The following is a 17,236-nucleotide window of genomic DNA, read 5'->3' on the forward strand; positions in this document are numbered from 1 at the left end:
AACACTTCATGCACTTTATTGAGTCTATTTAAATTTGCATTATGACATCTTACATAAGGAACAAACTCCTCCTAAGTGTTTGCTGGCAAACCTGGTCAAACTGTGTCCAACGACCTCAAAGTATCAGTTTGTATTAAACAAGTCCAGTATAAACAGATGTAAAAAACAAACCAAACCAAAATAAAACAACACCCCCCCGCCCCCAAACTGTTACATTCACAGTGGAATTAAGGGCTTCCCAACCGACAGCTTTACTAGCAGAGAGTGAAATTCAGGAAGGGGGCTCAAGTATTTTAGCTTAAGGGAACAAACCCAGATAAAATAAATCAAACCAAATTCAATGGTATGTTTTCTCATAAGAAGGAAAAATAAAGACGCAGCATAATGTAGGGGTTGGGAAGCCCTGGTGTAACAGATGCAAACCTCCTTTTTAACACAACACAACTTATTTGTACTTTGGGTATGCTACCACTGATCCTGTCTCTTCGCCCTCCTGCTTCCCTCCCTCATCCAGGGTAAACAAAAAGCCCAGTGTACACAAGGGCTGGAAATATTTCTGAAGTTGTTATAAATTCCCTCAACATGGCTCCAAGCCAACCCTCATCCAAAGCTCCTCCTCCTGGGAGAAGGCAGCAGAGCACGCAGACATTTCCACAAGGACTGGGCTCCTCATCAGCTCCTCACTGCTCAGAGACCCTCACTCAGCACACGAGTCCTGCAGTAGGAGTGAGAAAACCAGGACACCAGTTCCATGGACAGGCACACTCCTATCAAGGATCCCAAATTAAGGACGAGACGGTGGCTAAGCCGAAGGGATGGAGGTTTGTATTGCAGTGTGACAGTGAAGTTCAGAACCCCCCTCCTGGCACTGCTCAGAGCTGGTGCTCAGCCTTACCTGGTCTGTTCTCATGCTCACATTACCCCCTCATTACCAGGAGCCCACTGGGCTGTGTAGGCAACTGTTTATCCTGCAGATCCACCAGGGAAAAGGGGCCTTTGGACTCCCACATTTGCATAACCCAGACAAGTGCCCGGAAACTGGGATGACAGTCGTTATGGTCCATTGTGTCAACTCTGGTGGGAAATCCCTTGTCTGCGAGTCCACACAATGGACAATTATGGCTCCCTCAAACCCACTGGTGTCACATCCCGCAGCTGCTGGGCCTGCACACCAGCACTTCCTACAAAGGGCCTTTAAAATGCACCCAGTGAATTCCAGGCATGCGGCACCTACTCTAATCAAATAATTTCTAAAACAACTCAATTAACTGCCCCCGAGTTCTTTGCAAAAAATCCCAGCTTGTCAAATAAAAATGTGCACCTGAAAGGGAAATCCAGCCAACATCAGGAATCTGAAGGGTGATCCCTTCAGTCTTTTAATGGATAAAACCCCAATTAAAAAAAAATAAAGTGAGCACCCACAACTGCGTCGGTTCAAAATCCAAGTTAAACTATCAAACGAAATAAAAAGTACTGTGTATTCTTGTAGGGTTTGGCCTTGCAACTGCTTAACTGCTGTGGGTACAGGTCTGTCCTGTCAGAAAAGAATGAAGCTCAAGCACCAGATATTCCCAGTAGGAGTTTGGATGTTTGGAAAAAATGAAACATGGTAACTATTGAGTTGGGCAATGACAAGGAGAATCCTCCAAGAGTAAAATAAAACCTGCTGATCCTGCAGGGAATTTCGCTGGTGCTGAAGGCAGGCGAGGAGATCCCACACGGTGGCACTGTGACCTTGTGCTGGTGCACAAGGCTCTGCCTCTCCAAACCCACGGTTTCTGTCCAAACAGGCCCTGGAACATGACAAAACTCACTATTTTAACCCTTCATATGGCTACAGGCACAAGCAAAGCTGTTGTGTCCCTGCTGGAACACCAAGAAAACTGTGGGAAGCGCTAAATACTGATTTGCACTATCAAAATATTTAATAAACTGTAAATTAGGCTAATTGTGAACCTTACTAAAGTCTTTCCTATTTTGTAAGCAACTGAAATATTAATATTGGCTTTTCTTAAATCCAATCTAAATTTAGGTAAACAGAAACTTAATTACCAGAGGCTAACAGACAACTTGGTTAGATAAAGAAGTTCCTGCTGCATCAATTTAATTTCTGCTCACCCCTCCAGATAATGAGCACTCAGCCCCTTCAGCACACTCAGCGTTGGAAAAAACAGAGGAAACACTGAGAACACTCAAGGTCTCCCAAACTGAGATTAAATTATTTGTTCTTGGTACCACTTGGGAAACCTCCAAGATTTCATGAGTTGCTCTTGTTACAGAAAGATAAAATGGTAAGACACTGCACTCTAAACTGTAACAGAAATGGAAGGGTGGCTCTACCAACGTGTTACTGGGAACTCAAACCACAGCCGTGTTTCACGTGGATTTGGGCCAGTGGGTTCCCTTCTTTGTGGTCACCAGCTCTAGTCTCAGAGGTGTACATCCAGCTTTCAACACCTAACAGAGTACTCACGTAGAGAGGGGGCTTTTTCCTTCTAAGTCTACTCTCTGGTAAGTCAGCAAAGCTATTGGAAACTGCAACTGAGAATGTTTGCTGTGGGAATGCTACAGGAAGAAATTCAGAAGTGTTATTTCGCTGAGGAAATTTTGGCATAGAGAACCCAGCACCTGAAATCAACAGCCAACTTTGATTTTACAGGTATGTGTGCCCAAGAAAAAATCAAAAGCAGGAGCTGATTTATTCTTCTGTTCCCAAAGAACACTCGTATGGCATGTCCCACCAGGAGGAAAGAGAGCTCAGTAGCCACTCAGGGTTTCCCACTAAAGCAAACACCACAAAGCACACATGTAGAAAATAACTGGAATTTTGGGATGTTGTGGAATCCTTAACTAGCTGATGAGATGTTAAAATGACTTAGAGCAGCGATTATAGTTTATGCAACCACCACTTAAAAACACCAAAAATGTGTTTTCACTCGGAGAAAAGGAACAGGCCAGCTTTGGTTTTGTCCTCTGGGGAACACACGCTTCCCACAGGGCAAGAGCAGCTCATATCCCTTTGGAGCTACTGCCCTAGAGTCAAAATTCATGAAAATCACTGCACACGTAAGCCAGAGAAAAAAAATCCTTAGGGAACAAAACAAAGAAAGGGTCACTGGGGGTGAAGGATGTTTTCCCCCCACCCACACACTGATGAGAGTTGAGGTACATCCTCCAATTCTCAATTGCAATGTCATGTACATGATTTTAAAGGTAAATTCAAATAATTTTCACCTCTCCATCAGAAATATAAAGATCTTATTGAAGTTTTTTTATTGTTATCCCTAGAATTTGCCACACATTAAAGTGTACTCATTATTGATTATACTTTTCAAGTTTAATCTAATCCTCTAATAATGTTTTCCTTATTACTTGAGTTATTTCCCTGTGGCTCCTGAGTCACAGGCTACCACCACTGGATATATCAGCATGACCATATATCAACACATCCAGAGATTACTAATCCAGTTGATGGAGAAGAAAAATAAACAACCTGCCAACCTGTCTGCTGAAGTTACAGAGTTGCCTCAAAAACTGAGAGTAAATGCTGATAGAAAAATTGGGCATAAACCTCACTGAGTGAACTGGCACAAACCACTTTGTATCATTATATATTTGCAACCATACCAAGAAATAACCAGCCATTAGAACAGTTTCTAATTTTTATCATCTTTTTTTCAGTGGCATTACTGAGCCAAAACACTGCAATTATAACATTTAATTTCCGTTTTTTTAATGCAATTAAATGTCTAATTCAACTGGCTTTATGTTACAGTAGCTGTTCACATAAATAGTACAGATATGCACTGCTCTTGACAGGCACACAGTCACAAAAGCAGCTCTCTCGTGTTCAGTTTGCTCTCTCTGTGGTGGGGGCTGTATGAAAAGCATTCTTGATTTCTAAGCATGGTACAGTTTTAATTCTTAATGCATTAGTACAACAGTGCATTGGAAAAGTACTGAGCTTCTACAAAAAAGCTTTACAATTTTAAAACAGATTTGTTTTCTTTATTTAAACAAGCATAGGCAATTCTTATATTTCCACAACAAGATAAATATCCCAATTAAGCTAACAGCTCATCCTACAGCGTGCCATAGTGATGGGGAAAGGACTAATATTAGTGTTATTTACACAGACGTGTCCGATATTAACCCAGGAGGAAAATTAAAAGTATGTTTAAGTGTGCAATTAAATTCATATTATTTTTTCAGGTAGTTGGATTTCTTGCAAAAATTCCCCTACGATTCATGGACATTGAGCTGGGCTGACTTCTCAAAGAACTCCTCATAAGCACGATCTTGAGGACAAACTGTTTATTGAACTGGGATGGCAGGGGCTGGGTGGGGGGAAAGAAACATAATACTCTTCACAAAGAAAAAAATATTTTTAAGTGGGTAGACATCTTTGGACAAGTGAAATTTAACACCCAAACTGACTATAACTCGAAAAACCTAATTAAAGAAATTTTCCAATTTCCGAAGCTTGAATCCAGAGGAAAAAGCTTTAATGAGGGAAGATTCACTCCAAGTCATTACTATACACTGAGGTACCACTCAAAAAGTGGCCATAAAGGAAGTGACTTCTTTGCCCATCACTATCACACCAGCTGCTTGGCCATTGATTCAGCTCTCCTTTAGACAACACTCTCCCTGTTACCAGAAGCTAAGACTGCTCTGCGACAAATGGGACAAGTGGAATTCTCCGATAACCAGCGATCGATGCAGTGGACATGATACTCGTGGGAACAAGGCAGCTTCCGGAGCTTGTTGCCTTCCGTGTACTCCGTGATACACACACTACAGGTTTTCAGAGCATCGCTCTCACCGAAATTCCTCATGGCTAGGTTGTCAATCTGCTCTTTGGTGAGTCCTCTTGGTTGGTCATCATCATCTTCGTTTAGGAGGAAAAACTGTGCAAGGCTAAGGAATGGCAGAGAACCACTTTCTTCAAATGTGACCGATCCCCTCGTATTCCGGCCTTCCCGTCTGGCCCCAGATGTTGAACTCGCCTCATGGCCCCCTTCATACACCTCCCCTGAGCTAACATCTGCATTCTCATTGCCTGAGGTCCCCCCAGCTCCGTTCTGCGGCTCAGAGGTCTCCACGTTGGGGCTGGGGGCAGGCGCGCTAGGATCTGCATCGCTATCACTGTACATAAAGTAACTGAGCTCCCCGAAGCCTGTCATTATCTGCCTCAGCATGGTCTGAATGGCAACAGATGTGGTCTCACTCAGGCCTGTGTTTAAGATCCTACGGATGGGAATCCTAATGGTGCTGACGTAAGTTCTCACTCCGGCCCGCTCCGAGCGGGAGAACGTGCGCCTGAAGCCGCCGCGCTCGCTCTCGTAGGTGACCGTGTTGTTGGGGGTCTGGGAGCGGGACCGTGTCCTGTTGGCGATGCTGTCCCTCTGCCGGTACTCCCCCGGCCGCACTCTTCTCACCTGCAGGTCAAGCACTATGGTAGGAGGCCTCTGCCCAGCAGCTGCGGACTCACCGGTGCCGTTCGTTTCTGAAGAACCCGCTGCCTGAGGAGCGGGTCTCGTTTCAGGGGGGGAAAACAGAACTGCGTTTTCGCTTGGCACCTCAGTCCCCACTGTGTGCTGCCTTAAGGTCACGTGCTGCCTAGTTCTAGAGCTGCCCTCAGCCTCGTGCGCTGAGGAGTGGTCAAGTGTTTGAGATGACGGGTTGTGGTGAGGCCTGCGAGGAGCCTCGCTCACTGGATTAATAGGTGACCTACTTCTATCAGTCCTAGCCCGCGTTCTCCGCTGCTCTGGACTCCTACTTCTGGCTCTCCTCTGCCCTCTAGGAGGGGAAGCCTCCTCAGCCGTTACCTCCTCCGAAGTGCTCCTTTCTGATCCAGGCTGCCTTACAGATGGTGATTCAGACCTTGGAATTTCAGAGTCACTTTGGCTGTTTTCCAAATCCTCCCCACTGGAAGGCTCTACAGATGGCTCGTTCTCAGTTTCTGGATTTGTGTTCCCATTGTTACGGTTGACATTTATTTCCAAACTGAATCTGAAGTCACCACTATTGGGGTTAGTCCGGCTCACTGCTCTCCAGGACTGGTTTCCTCGCTGCCCGCTCCGTGTTGTATTTCCAGTCTGTCGGACTGAATTAAGCCAGTCTATTATAGAATCTCCATTTGAAACATCTTCTGCGGACTCTGCACCTGTGAAAAAGACAGGGAACTACCAAAATTAGAGTACTGAGCTAATTTTGGAGTGATCTTTTCCAAGAACACAATTGCTTAGTTTAACAAGTGACAACTCAGAAGTGGTGAATCCTACCAAGTGCTGCTGTGGTGTCACACACAGCGTGACAACTCCCAAGTGCCAGAGCTCTTCCAGGGGAGCAGGAGTGGACACTGCTCTAATGTGGACAGATAGGCTGCAGCCATCACTGAGCAAACAAGTCATCAGAATAACACATACTGTTTACTGTAAGTAAATGGAAAGACACCTCAGGTGTCATAACACATCAATATTCTGTGTTTTCCTTTCCAAACAATTAAGTGTTCTATTGACCATTAAACAGAGAACTAAGTTTGTCCTGAGCCTTCACGTGAAGAGCTTTATGGTAAATCTGTCTCGCTGAAGAATGAACCCCAGTGGTCAGCTCTGAGCATCCTCCACCAATCTCTACAGAAGGGTGATAACAAAAGAAATACAGCACCTTTGGCAGTGGAGAATGGCGAATTAAAGAAGAGGGATTGCCAAAAAGCATCCCAGAAGGGAGCAGAGAGGAAGGCAATCTTAAAAAACAAAACAAAAAACAAAACAAAAAACCCCAAAACAAAATGCCAAAAACCCCCAAAACAAACAAACAAAAAAACCCAAAAACCCCCAAAACAAAACAAAACAAAAAAAAAAGAGAGAAACAAATCCAAGTGAAACTACCTTGATATAAGTAACAGACATGTTATGAATGAAATCTGTCCCAAACTGACCTCTGCAGCAGGTATCACACATAAGGAGCACTGAGTTTTGAAACAAAGCTCACCTTGCACCTGCCTAGGCTTAACTTGTTCCACTCCCGCACTCAAGTTAAGGTCCGTACGGGTGCTAAAGGTAAGAGTTTGCACAAACACTGTATATACCTCTATTCTCATCACTGTTTTGCTGTGGTGGACCTTCTTTAACTTGGTGTAGCCTTCTCAGCAACTCTTCTTCAGTAATTTCACCTTAGAAAATAAGCAAAAATTTCCAAAAATATTTCCAGATCATATATGTATGGCAAGCATTATCAAAAGCTTCTCAAGAAGGTACAAGCCACTGCTTGTCTTTTGTCTAATTAAACCCTGCCATAATGACACTGCTAAATAGCTTGCTAAGGGGAAGCTCAGACACTTTAGCACTGTTGTCCCAAGTAAGTTTTGCTGAAGCTGAGATATCCAACAGCTCCATCCTATTCAAGACAGATGTGCTCTCTGGTTCTGTAACCTCTACAACTTAGCAGCAATTTTTGTCATCCTATTTGTCACCCATTAAATGATTGTCCAGAGTAAAATATGTGAGGTAACACTTTCACAAGCATGAAAAAAGGTTTAAATTACTTGAAATCCTATAAAGAGTCAATTGAAAGTAATAAATTGATTGAGAACTGAAATCAAAATGCCTGTGCAGAATCTCTCACCAGACTACCTACCCTAGTTACAAACTCAACCTCATCAGCAGAAAATCTGCACACAGATGCTTAAGGGAGATTTTTTTTCCATCTCAGGGTCCATAACTGGAACTGGGTCAAACCTGGGTATTCTTGTGTAAACACTAGACTTTTGTATCTACCTCTCCACTAGTCAGGGAGCCACTCAAATTTGAGTATGCACAAATTATCAAGAAGCTACTTCCTCCCATGGAACACAACTGCAGCACACAAACTAAATGGGTGAAACAGTTTCAGGAGAACAGGAAAGGGCACAAATTGCCTACAAGCAATTCTAGTAGGATGCACAATCATTACCCACCTGGTGTTCCTAGCAAATTGTTATCTCTCATAAGCCTGTAGTCCTCTTCACTCAGGTTGTTCACAAACTGATAGAAAGCTTCTTCTCGATCTAACCGGTCCAGCTGACTCTGCCGCTGAGCTTCTGACTGATCAATATTTCCTTTATCACTAGAATCTGAGCTTTCCATCTTGACGAGTGGGAGAGTACCTAAAAAAGGAGAAAACAAACCCTTCACTGAGTGCAGCGAAGCAGGGCATGACATTCAGGCATGTTTACAGTGTAGAACAGAGCACGGGTTAAAGCAGTTTGCTAATGAAGCCTCAGTTAAGATCAGGTGCCACAACAACAGGATCAAAACCAAAGCCCTTCTCAAAGCACGAACCTCTTCAAGAAGTACAAACAAAACTGATGCCCATCATGACCGAATACTCAACAAAGCAGCAGGTATGAACACAGAGCATATCATCTGCCAAAGCCTTAGTCCACCTTTATGTTCACATAGTTGACCAGGTGTCCACAATTATCTGCTTTTTGGCATAAAATATCCCTAATACCACAAGTGCCTCCCCAAGCAGCCTTACAGTGGTGTAGTACAAGGCATAAGCCATCCCTGACTCTAAAAGATGTTCATTGCTTTTCCCTGCCTGCTGCACGAAACACCCTCTTCACCATCCAAGTGCATTTAACAGAGCGAAGGGATATGAAGAACTCAAATAGCATCTTCTGATGCTATGGGACACTATGTGCACAAAAAAAGAAAAGGTTTTTGTTTCCACAAACAAGGAAAAAGGTTTGTAAAATCAACTTCAGTGTTTTACATCAAGAGAACTTCCTTTCAAGTTTCAGCATTTGCTGAATTACTGATGTTGACAATCAAAATTTCCAAGATGAACCCGCAGCACATACCAGGTGTACATCTGCTTTCAAGAACTGTCTTCTATGTTGCATATTTTTAAATATAATCTACGCATATTGTTTTTCATTTGGATGAAATACTTGACAGAGTCTCTCTTTCAAAGAAAATTATCGATGAATTCCGCGTCTATATCTGATAAATATTATAATGAAATACATGCAAATGCAGGAGACATTCTGGCACTGGCCATGCAAATATGTCAAATGAAGATAAAATAACTAGTTTCCTTGATCACTGTGCCTCGCTATTCACAGCATCAAGAATTTTCCTGCACAACTGGTAGAATCTAGTTACTCAGAGAGGTGATTAGCAAGCTAATCCTCTGCATGCTGAAAAGCTCTGCAGTAACATTCCCCATCAGAAAACATTCCTTTCATTTAAACCATACTTCATGTGACATGAAAATATTGGAAGAATAAAGCTTTTCTGCTTCTCACTGGAAAATTTCCAACACTTAGACATCTGTCTAGTGGAAAAAGCATCTTTTTTTTGGTTTGTCAGCACAGCTGTCAAGTGAAGACTGCCCACAGTTTACATTAGTGCTCCTCCACAGAAGAGCAGCACTGCATGATCTCCATGGGCACTTTGCTTCAACTACTGCAGTGAAAATTAAAGGGCATGATGACCCCAGTGTGGAACACTAGAAAAATTCCACAGGATAGGACACCACACCATTGCAGACTTGTACATTAGGAAATTGCCGCTCCAACCCTCCTTGTCTTGAGTTAGAACTTGGTTTTAGGTTAGTGGTATTAACTTGTTGCCACTCGGGGCTATCAGTTCTGTGAAGTTCTGCCATTTTACCAAAGCAGTTACACCTTGTTTTCCAGGAATCAGCAGCAACCACGGAGTGACCCCTGTGCCAAATGGAAGTCATCAGCTTCCTCTGCATTTCTGACTCTCTGGTGCAATGCAAAGATTGCCCATCTGCAGCCCTGCCTGTGATGTGCTGTCAGACACCGACTGATGGCCCCATTCCCAGGGAACGTTGAGCAATGGTTTCAGGAGGCACGTTCTGCCCTGACTGGGCTCAGTGAGGAAATCTGTGTGCCCTCCACATGCCAGGCACGTACTGCCAACGAGAACAGAGCTTGCTTCAAAGTCAATCAACTTTTCACAAGCTTCCTGGAGCAGAATTAGGGCTCCAAGTAACATCACTTGAAGACATTCTAGAGAAGATCCCAGAAATAAAGACAGCTGCTTTTAAAAGTAACATCTGAATAAAAGCCTCAAGTAGAATGAGGGACTTGCATCCAAAATAAAGTCTTGAAAGATGCATTAGTTCTCTGGGAATACACATCAAAACTCTAACCACTACTCCCTTTTTTAGGATAACAATGAAGCAAAGTCAACAATAAGATTAAGAAAATAAGGGAATGCAGTAAGATGCTGAGGGACAGGAGCAGCATGAAGTTTTGTAAAATATTCTACCCCAAATGACTGCCAGCTTGGGATTTACTCACTGCAAAACACACAGAATGTCTCCATAAAGCTGGCAATATTAATATCTCTGTAAGCATTAGACTAATTCTACAACAGCTTTTAAAAAAGAAAATCTCACTATGCATACAAAGCATGACCTTGGTTTACTGCTTATGCTTTGAAATTTTCCTTTTATCTAAAAATTCCAGTGCTTGCAGGCACCTTGGCTTTATAATGCCCATTGGATTCAAAGGCATTTGCCTACTCCATTTCAGAGAAAAAGGGGCACCATCCTCGGTCAGGGAAAAAGAGAGTCCAAATAAGTCAAGTGTGGGGGGGAAAGAATGTAATCTCTTCTTCATCAGCAGACTGATGTACAGTTCAATAGGTTATTCTTTACAAAATGCTCAGAACAAGTAATTTCCAGGTTTGCTCCTCTCTTCTCCTCCATCATCTCTTACCTTCCCTCCTAAACCATAAAATCAGCTAATGGGCAAGACTTAAAAGATTTTATTGCCTCAGAAGTGGATCTTGAATGAAGAATTTAATTTACATTAGGACTATTTCTACTACTGAGAGACTCATTCTATTTTCCTGTCTCAAGCTACTGTAACAGATGACACCAGCCCACTGCACCCCAGTCTCACTATCCTTGAAATGCTGTGAATCTATATGGGATGTTTACACTGACGGAAATACAGATGGTTCATAAATGCACAGCAACACATTGTCCCTGCCTTACTGTTGACAGCAAATGGGACGATATTCTTCAAATCAGAGCTCTGATATTAAAACCAGCAAATGAAAAACAGGATTTCTCCCCCAAGGCTTCTGCTACTTTCTCTCTCTTCCCTGTCCACTCTGTCCTTTGTCCACATTGTGCAATTTAAGCCTCAGCTCCCACTGAGAGCAGCACAGCAGCTCTGCTGCAGAGCTCCATTACCAGGCTGAACTCACCAGAAGGTTTACACTCCTCCTGCCTCAGCACGGCTCCACAGGGCCCATCTCACTGTCCTGCAGGATTTCCATGCTGGGACTTATGACTCCTATCGTGGCACATGGCAGAAACAACCTGAAAATCTCTCCCTCCCTCAGGATTCTGCTCTCAGCTCACACCCCACAGTACATTAAGACTGGCTTAAGAAAGCTGACTCCAGTAACACAGGGAAACCTGAGGAGGGAAACCCAACAGGTGTCCTACACAACAAAATAACCAGCATTTGATTATCTAATAAGCAGGTAGGCTTCAACTGTTCCTCTTTCTTCCAGTGGTTTAGTTCACCTCAAAGCAAGACTCTGTTCTTATTCAAGCTAAAAGATTCAGAATTTCCTTCTGTAGTGTCCTTCCTTGTCAGCACTGAGTTGACAAAGGGTGGGGAAGGTCACAGCTATGAGCAGGAAGTTCAGACCTGCTGGTTATTGCCAACTTCAGCTGAGACACTCAGCAATGACAACCTCTTTATGGGAAAGTGGAGGGGGATGATCACCTAAAGGTTGCACAAAGCCAGAGAATTACTACCAGAATAAAAAATTTTCTCCTTAAAAAAAAAAGGAAACATTCTTCAGCAGCTGAATATCCAGACACAGTAACTACAGTGAATTCTTAACTGGTGTTCCCATCCTTCCACAAGTCAGCAAAGTATCTTCCCTGCAGTTCCCCTCAACAGCCTCAGAGACTTCAGAGCACAAATGACTGGCTGTCTCTCCACTGCTGTTCCAGACTGCAGCAAGCCCACAAAAGCTATTGTTTGTTACATTCTTTTATTCAAGAGTAAGTAATACTACGCTTTTTTGGAAAGAATTTTAGAGTACTAGATATTCCCTCAATAATGCAAAGTTATCATTCTCACAGTACAAGAAATATTTTATGTTTTCTCTTATGCCAAGTTGTGTAGAAACTAAATCCAGTCAGGAATGTACTACTGTTTAAAATCCAGAGCTCACAACCTAGTGGGACAGCAAACTGGAACGACATACTTGTGTTATCCATTTATCTTCAACAACAACAACACAGTGTGTTGACTGTGGACTACAGAATTCTTCCCAGAAAAGGCACTAATGGACATAAGGAATTGTGATAAATCACTAGTCCTTCCACCTTCAAAAATGTGCAGTAGCTCCTGACATGAGTTAACTGTAAACACCAAGACAATACCTTAGCCTGCATTTCTGTTTTGGTTTTTTTTAATTTAAAAGAAATCCCATAAAACATTTAAACTCTCATTAAACCAACTAGGCAAAACTTAGAAGATCTGACCAATTCAGAAATCACTCATTAGCAGGGTTAAAGGAAAAAGCAATATCTTAAAGTTATAATCTTCATTAGATTTAGGGGGCAAGTCTCAAGTTTTAACAGGACAAGGCATGGAATTAGTTAAAACTGCAGACACAAGTCAGCTGCTCACGAGAGCTGTGTAACAAGAACTTCCTCCAGAACTCCCCCCAGTAGGTGTTACCAGTATTTCAACCTGACACGAGACTCTGTCATGCCCTGTGTGGCAGGAATGTTTCCTGAGTTCCCTCACGTCCCAGCAGCACAGTTAATTCCTTTGTATACACAAAAGAGAGGATGGCAATGGGAGTGTTTCATAGATGTCCTCAGCACAAGGCCAACTTCCCATTTATGATTCATAACCTCATCTTAATTAGGTCCTTCAACCAGTTGAGCACCTTGCTTACTTCCAGTCTGCACAAATCATCCAACCCCTGGACTAAAAGAAGTGACTCAGTAGCGGAAGCCAGAAATACGTATTTTTCAGTTTGGGCTGTTACAAACTATTTTTGCCCTGCCCTGCTCTCAGTGAACAAACCTCAGAGATATGTCAGCTCCTCACGAGCCCAGCACAGCTGCTTGTCCAAGCGCCTTCCACGAACTCTGACTCCAGCAGCTCCAACGTGCCATCCCCTTCGGCAGGACCAGCACTGCCTCCGATTCCATGGCTCAAATGACACGGGAACAGCCGCCAGAACAGGCAGTTCTCTTACACAGAGTTCTTCACATGAGCACAACAGACCCAACCTCATGTGCAATATTCATGCAACCCACCCCATCTCCCAAGTACTACGTTTTCCTAGAAGGATTAAAACTAGAAAAATAGTTTCCATGCCAATCAGTATCCTGTTTCTCAATACTCAAAACTAGCAAGGAAGTAAGACAACAGAAACTACATTTTCATCTTAAATATTTCATCATTCAAGTCTGCAAGCTCAAAGGCAAAAGCAAAAACTGTCAGTGAATTCCATCATTAAAGGAAGAAGATCCCAGAAGACAGTGAAGTGAAAGTCATCTATCTGCATTATACATGGAGCTTGGTTATGTCAAGTTTGTTTGGTTTTTTCTCTTTTTGTGCAGGTGCACAAGTTCCCTTTTGTGATCACACCAAAGGCTTTGGTACCACAGGTCCAATCTGCTCATCTACAGTAAAAAGTAACAAACTTCCCTAGTTCTCAAAGTTGCATCATGAATTTTGGACATATTTTTTTCCCCTGATGTTGTTACTTCCTATTTCCACTCTGATGAACAACAGATTGAGGTTCTTTACTAGACTTCTACTAAACTTACCACAAATTTTAAACTCCAGAACTCCCTGTGTCCTCTTTGACTCAAAAACTATCATGGAACATGCACCACTTTTGGGGAGCTGGAAGGTAATTTTATCTTCTGTTGAAGTGTTCTGTGTAAAGTGCAGTAAAATTGAAATGCCAGCTTAACAAGGAGCATTAAACGTGCATTCAGCTATTTCACTACCGCAGTGTTTCAAAGCAAAGGCCCTGAAACAAGATGTCATTCTGAGCGTAGGTTTTAAACAATAGAAAGCAGATGAATACTTTTGCAGAACAGTTGCAGAAAATTCCACAGAATTAAAAAAAAAAAAAAGGAGAAAAAACACTTCAGCAGAACCAACTGTTGCAATAAAGAAGAGAAACACTAACAGCTCCTGCTAAGTCAGAGAGAAGTGATCAGGGTATGTATGAAAGGGCAGAGCTTAGCAATTCCAGAACACTGAGAGCATGTGGAACCAAGATGGAGCTATGAAAACAAAATGTGGGAACAACTGCCAAAATACAGGGCTTCACGTTTTATCATCTGCACTTACTAAAACAACATTTTTCACATACAAGTGGAAAATAAAATTAAGATAGTCCTGCCTTTTGCCAAATTCAGATATCACAGAAGAGAAACACTGTACATGAGGTACAACAAGTTTCCAGCACTGTTATCTCATGAAATGCTGCTCTTTTCACCCAGAAATGAGCTTCCTGCTACATCAGCAAGCAGAAGCTCAAAGGAAGAAGTAAAGCTGCACACAAGTAACCAGTGTGGACACAGCGACAGCAGCATAAACAGGACTGATATCCAAGGACACGAGTGGTTCGATTCCTGAAGAAACAGAATTCATGGTTAGTGAAAGCACTAAGCCAATCAAAACTCACTGAATTTCAATTAAAAAAAAACACCCACCTTCAAATTTACTGCTGACTCTTACTGTCTCCACACAACTGCTGCTAGTACAGCTACTACTTATAGTAAAAGGCCACCAGAACGGTGAGAATCACTACAACCACAACCCACACAGGAATTCCGAGACGTGCACTCTTGTTCTGGTTGGTATCCGGTGCCCAACCAATATAGAAGTGCAAAATAAAATGCAGTAAAATCTACTGGAATTTACAGAGGCACGTGTAGGATGAGAACTCCGTCTCTGCTGCCATCCCAAGGCAGGCAGGCCCCTGCATTTTAACAAGACTACGTGCACATGCCCCTTGCATATCGAAATTCAGAGTGCTCTGAGCAAGACGTTTTTAAATTACTAAACTAAGATAAAATGTGTGATGACTTTTCCTACACATTCAACTATTGCTGGATGGTTTTATGAGATCTGCAGATCTCCATGAGTAAAAAGCTGAGCTTCCACACTGCACATCAGCCAAAAGTTATTAACAGGAACCTTGTTAATACACACCTGAGCAGTCTGAAGGAGACACAGGCTTGTGTTTTTTATGGTGTTTCTTACCTGCAGCCAGGAACCTGGGCAAAAGCAAAACCAGTTCCTGGGATGCTTCTGGCTATCCCTGCTCACCACACAAAGCTCCTGACTAAGTTATTACACTGTTACACTGCTTAGAAGTTTTGTTTTTGAGATGCACAAGTCTGTCATAAAAGTATCTTCAAGACAGAAATGTTCACATTTGGTTTTATCCCTTCAACATTTTTGAAAGCTCAAGAACCGATAAGTTTTCATCAAGACTGAGATTATTCACGAAAACTTGGATAAACACCCAGTGATCATGTTTGAATTCAAGTGTTTTAATATGTAAAAAATCAGGGCAACCCAGTAATGTGTTAAGCTACATTAAACTGGACTTATATGCAATCTTTAGACGGAAGTATATGAAGTCATAACAGTATATTATGACTGAAAAAATAAAAGTACAACACCTCCACTGCAAATGGAATCATTCCACTAAGATCAAGGAATTTATTTTGATACATTCCCATAGGAAAGAAAAAGCCAGGCAGGTATATGACATATAGGTGTTTTGAAAACATTTCCATTTAAGGAACACACTGTCCATTCCTCTAAAAATAATCATTAAAAAACACAACAAATACACAAATTGGAGACCAGACTCTTGTAACACTTCTGTCCAGTAGCCCTGGCATGTCTATGAATTCACTAATATGGAAAATAAATATGATACACATGACAACAACTAAAGGCTTGAAAAATGCCAGTGTGGTTGTTTCAGTGAGAAACATTTACCCAGTCAGAGCTGCTGATGAAGAGAACGTTGTGGCTGTTGTGCTTTAGTGGTCTAACATAACAAGAAGCCCTTAATTTTATAATGTGTGGTGTGTTTTCCCTTTCCAGGACATAATTCTAAGCCATAATTCCTTTAATTCCAAAATGGTAAACCCGTAGAGGGAACACAGTTTAAGTGCTAGTTGAGGACTACAACAAAACATCTGACCCTCAGTTTAGGATAATTAACTGCCCAAGAAGCAGCCAACTGTTTATTTTTTTAAAAGACTTGACAAGTCACTGCAATTAAAATTCAGGGACAAATTAGAGCCAGAACTTCAGCATTCTGACAAATATTTTCAACTCAAAATTAAGCAGTACTGGCAACATGAACAGGGAAAAATAAATGTGATGTGTGATGATACTACTGGGTATTATCAAGTCTGAACTCCTGTTTAGAAGCTTCTCTTATTTCCACCTTCCTGGAAAATGGTGGAACAAACAAAACTACTAATAAAAAAAATAAATCAGTGTCTTTTGCCGTGAAACCTTTTGTCAGGCTCCTACTACACACAAAACTCAAGACACATAATAGATCTTAATAACCACACATTATATACACACTATTATATATAACCTGATATTGCTCCTCAATTAAAGCAGATCACTGAAGATAAACACATACATCCAGTTGGACTTGACAACAGCTTTAAAACACACAGAAACCTCACATGTTAACAAACAGCATTAAAAGGGGTAGGGGAAAATTTGCCTAGGAAACTACGGTGACAGAGCAAAGATGACGTGATTAACTGGAGAGAAACTCAGCTCAGGAATAGCAAACAGCACAGGTTTTAACAGGTCAGACCTGATCAGGACACAGCGGGATGGGAAGAGTTCCCCTGTCTGTCTCCCTCAACAGGCCTGCTTGTCTCAGCTCCACAGACCGGGAACACGGCCCTGTGAGCCGCGATTCCAGGCACCGAACCGTGCCCGAGGCCCTGGGCAGAGCCACAGCCACCCCCTCACGGCACCCCCAAACAGGGCCTGTTTCGGGTCCTGCCCAGCCCAGCCCGAGGGCCCCGCGGAGCCCCAGCCCCGCAGGAGGGCGGTGCTGGCGGCGGGAGGCGCCGCCGGGGCGCCCCCCGGGCTGCCGGAGCGCGGCCCAGCCGGGCACACCCGCCCGGGCCGCCATCGCCGCCCCCCGCC

General features: G+C 42.8%; 1 protein-coding gene across 5 annotated transcripts in view; it reads right to left on the bottom strand.

Moving 5' to 3' along the window:
* The window catches only part of RLIM (ring finger protein, LIM domain interacting), a 20,524-nt gene continuing 3,288 nt past the window's right edge, over positions 1-17,236 (bottom strand). For 3 of the 5 annotated variants that reach the window (XM_027705499.1, XM_027705497.1, XM_027705498.1), the window contains exons 2-4: positions 7,964-8,152; positions 7,097-7,180; positions 1-6,169 (exon numbers count right to left, since the gene is read on the bottom strand). In XM_027705499.1, coding sequence (XP_027561300.1) covers positions 4,635-6,169; positions 7,097-7,180; positions 7,964-8,132 — 1,788 coding nt within the window. In that variant the 5' untranslated portion in view covers positions 8,133-8,152 and the 3' untranslated portion in view covers positions 1-4,634. Of the gene's footprint in view, positions 6,170-7,096; positions 7,181-7,963; positions 8,153-13,845; positions 14,025-17,236 lie in introns of those variants that run through there. The other 2 variants (XM_027705496.1, XM_027705500.1) reach the window with 2 other exon arrangements.

This window comes from Neopelma chrysocephalum, unplaced genomic scaffold (genome assembly GCF_003984885.1).
Source record: "Neopelma chrysocephalum unplaced genomic scaffold, ASM398488v2 Primary Assembly neopelma1_336b, whole genome shotgun sequence".
NCBI classification, from domain to species: domain Eukaryota; kingdom Metazoa; phylum Chordata; class Aves; order Passeriformes; family Pipridae; genus Neopelma; species Neopelma chrysocephalum.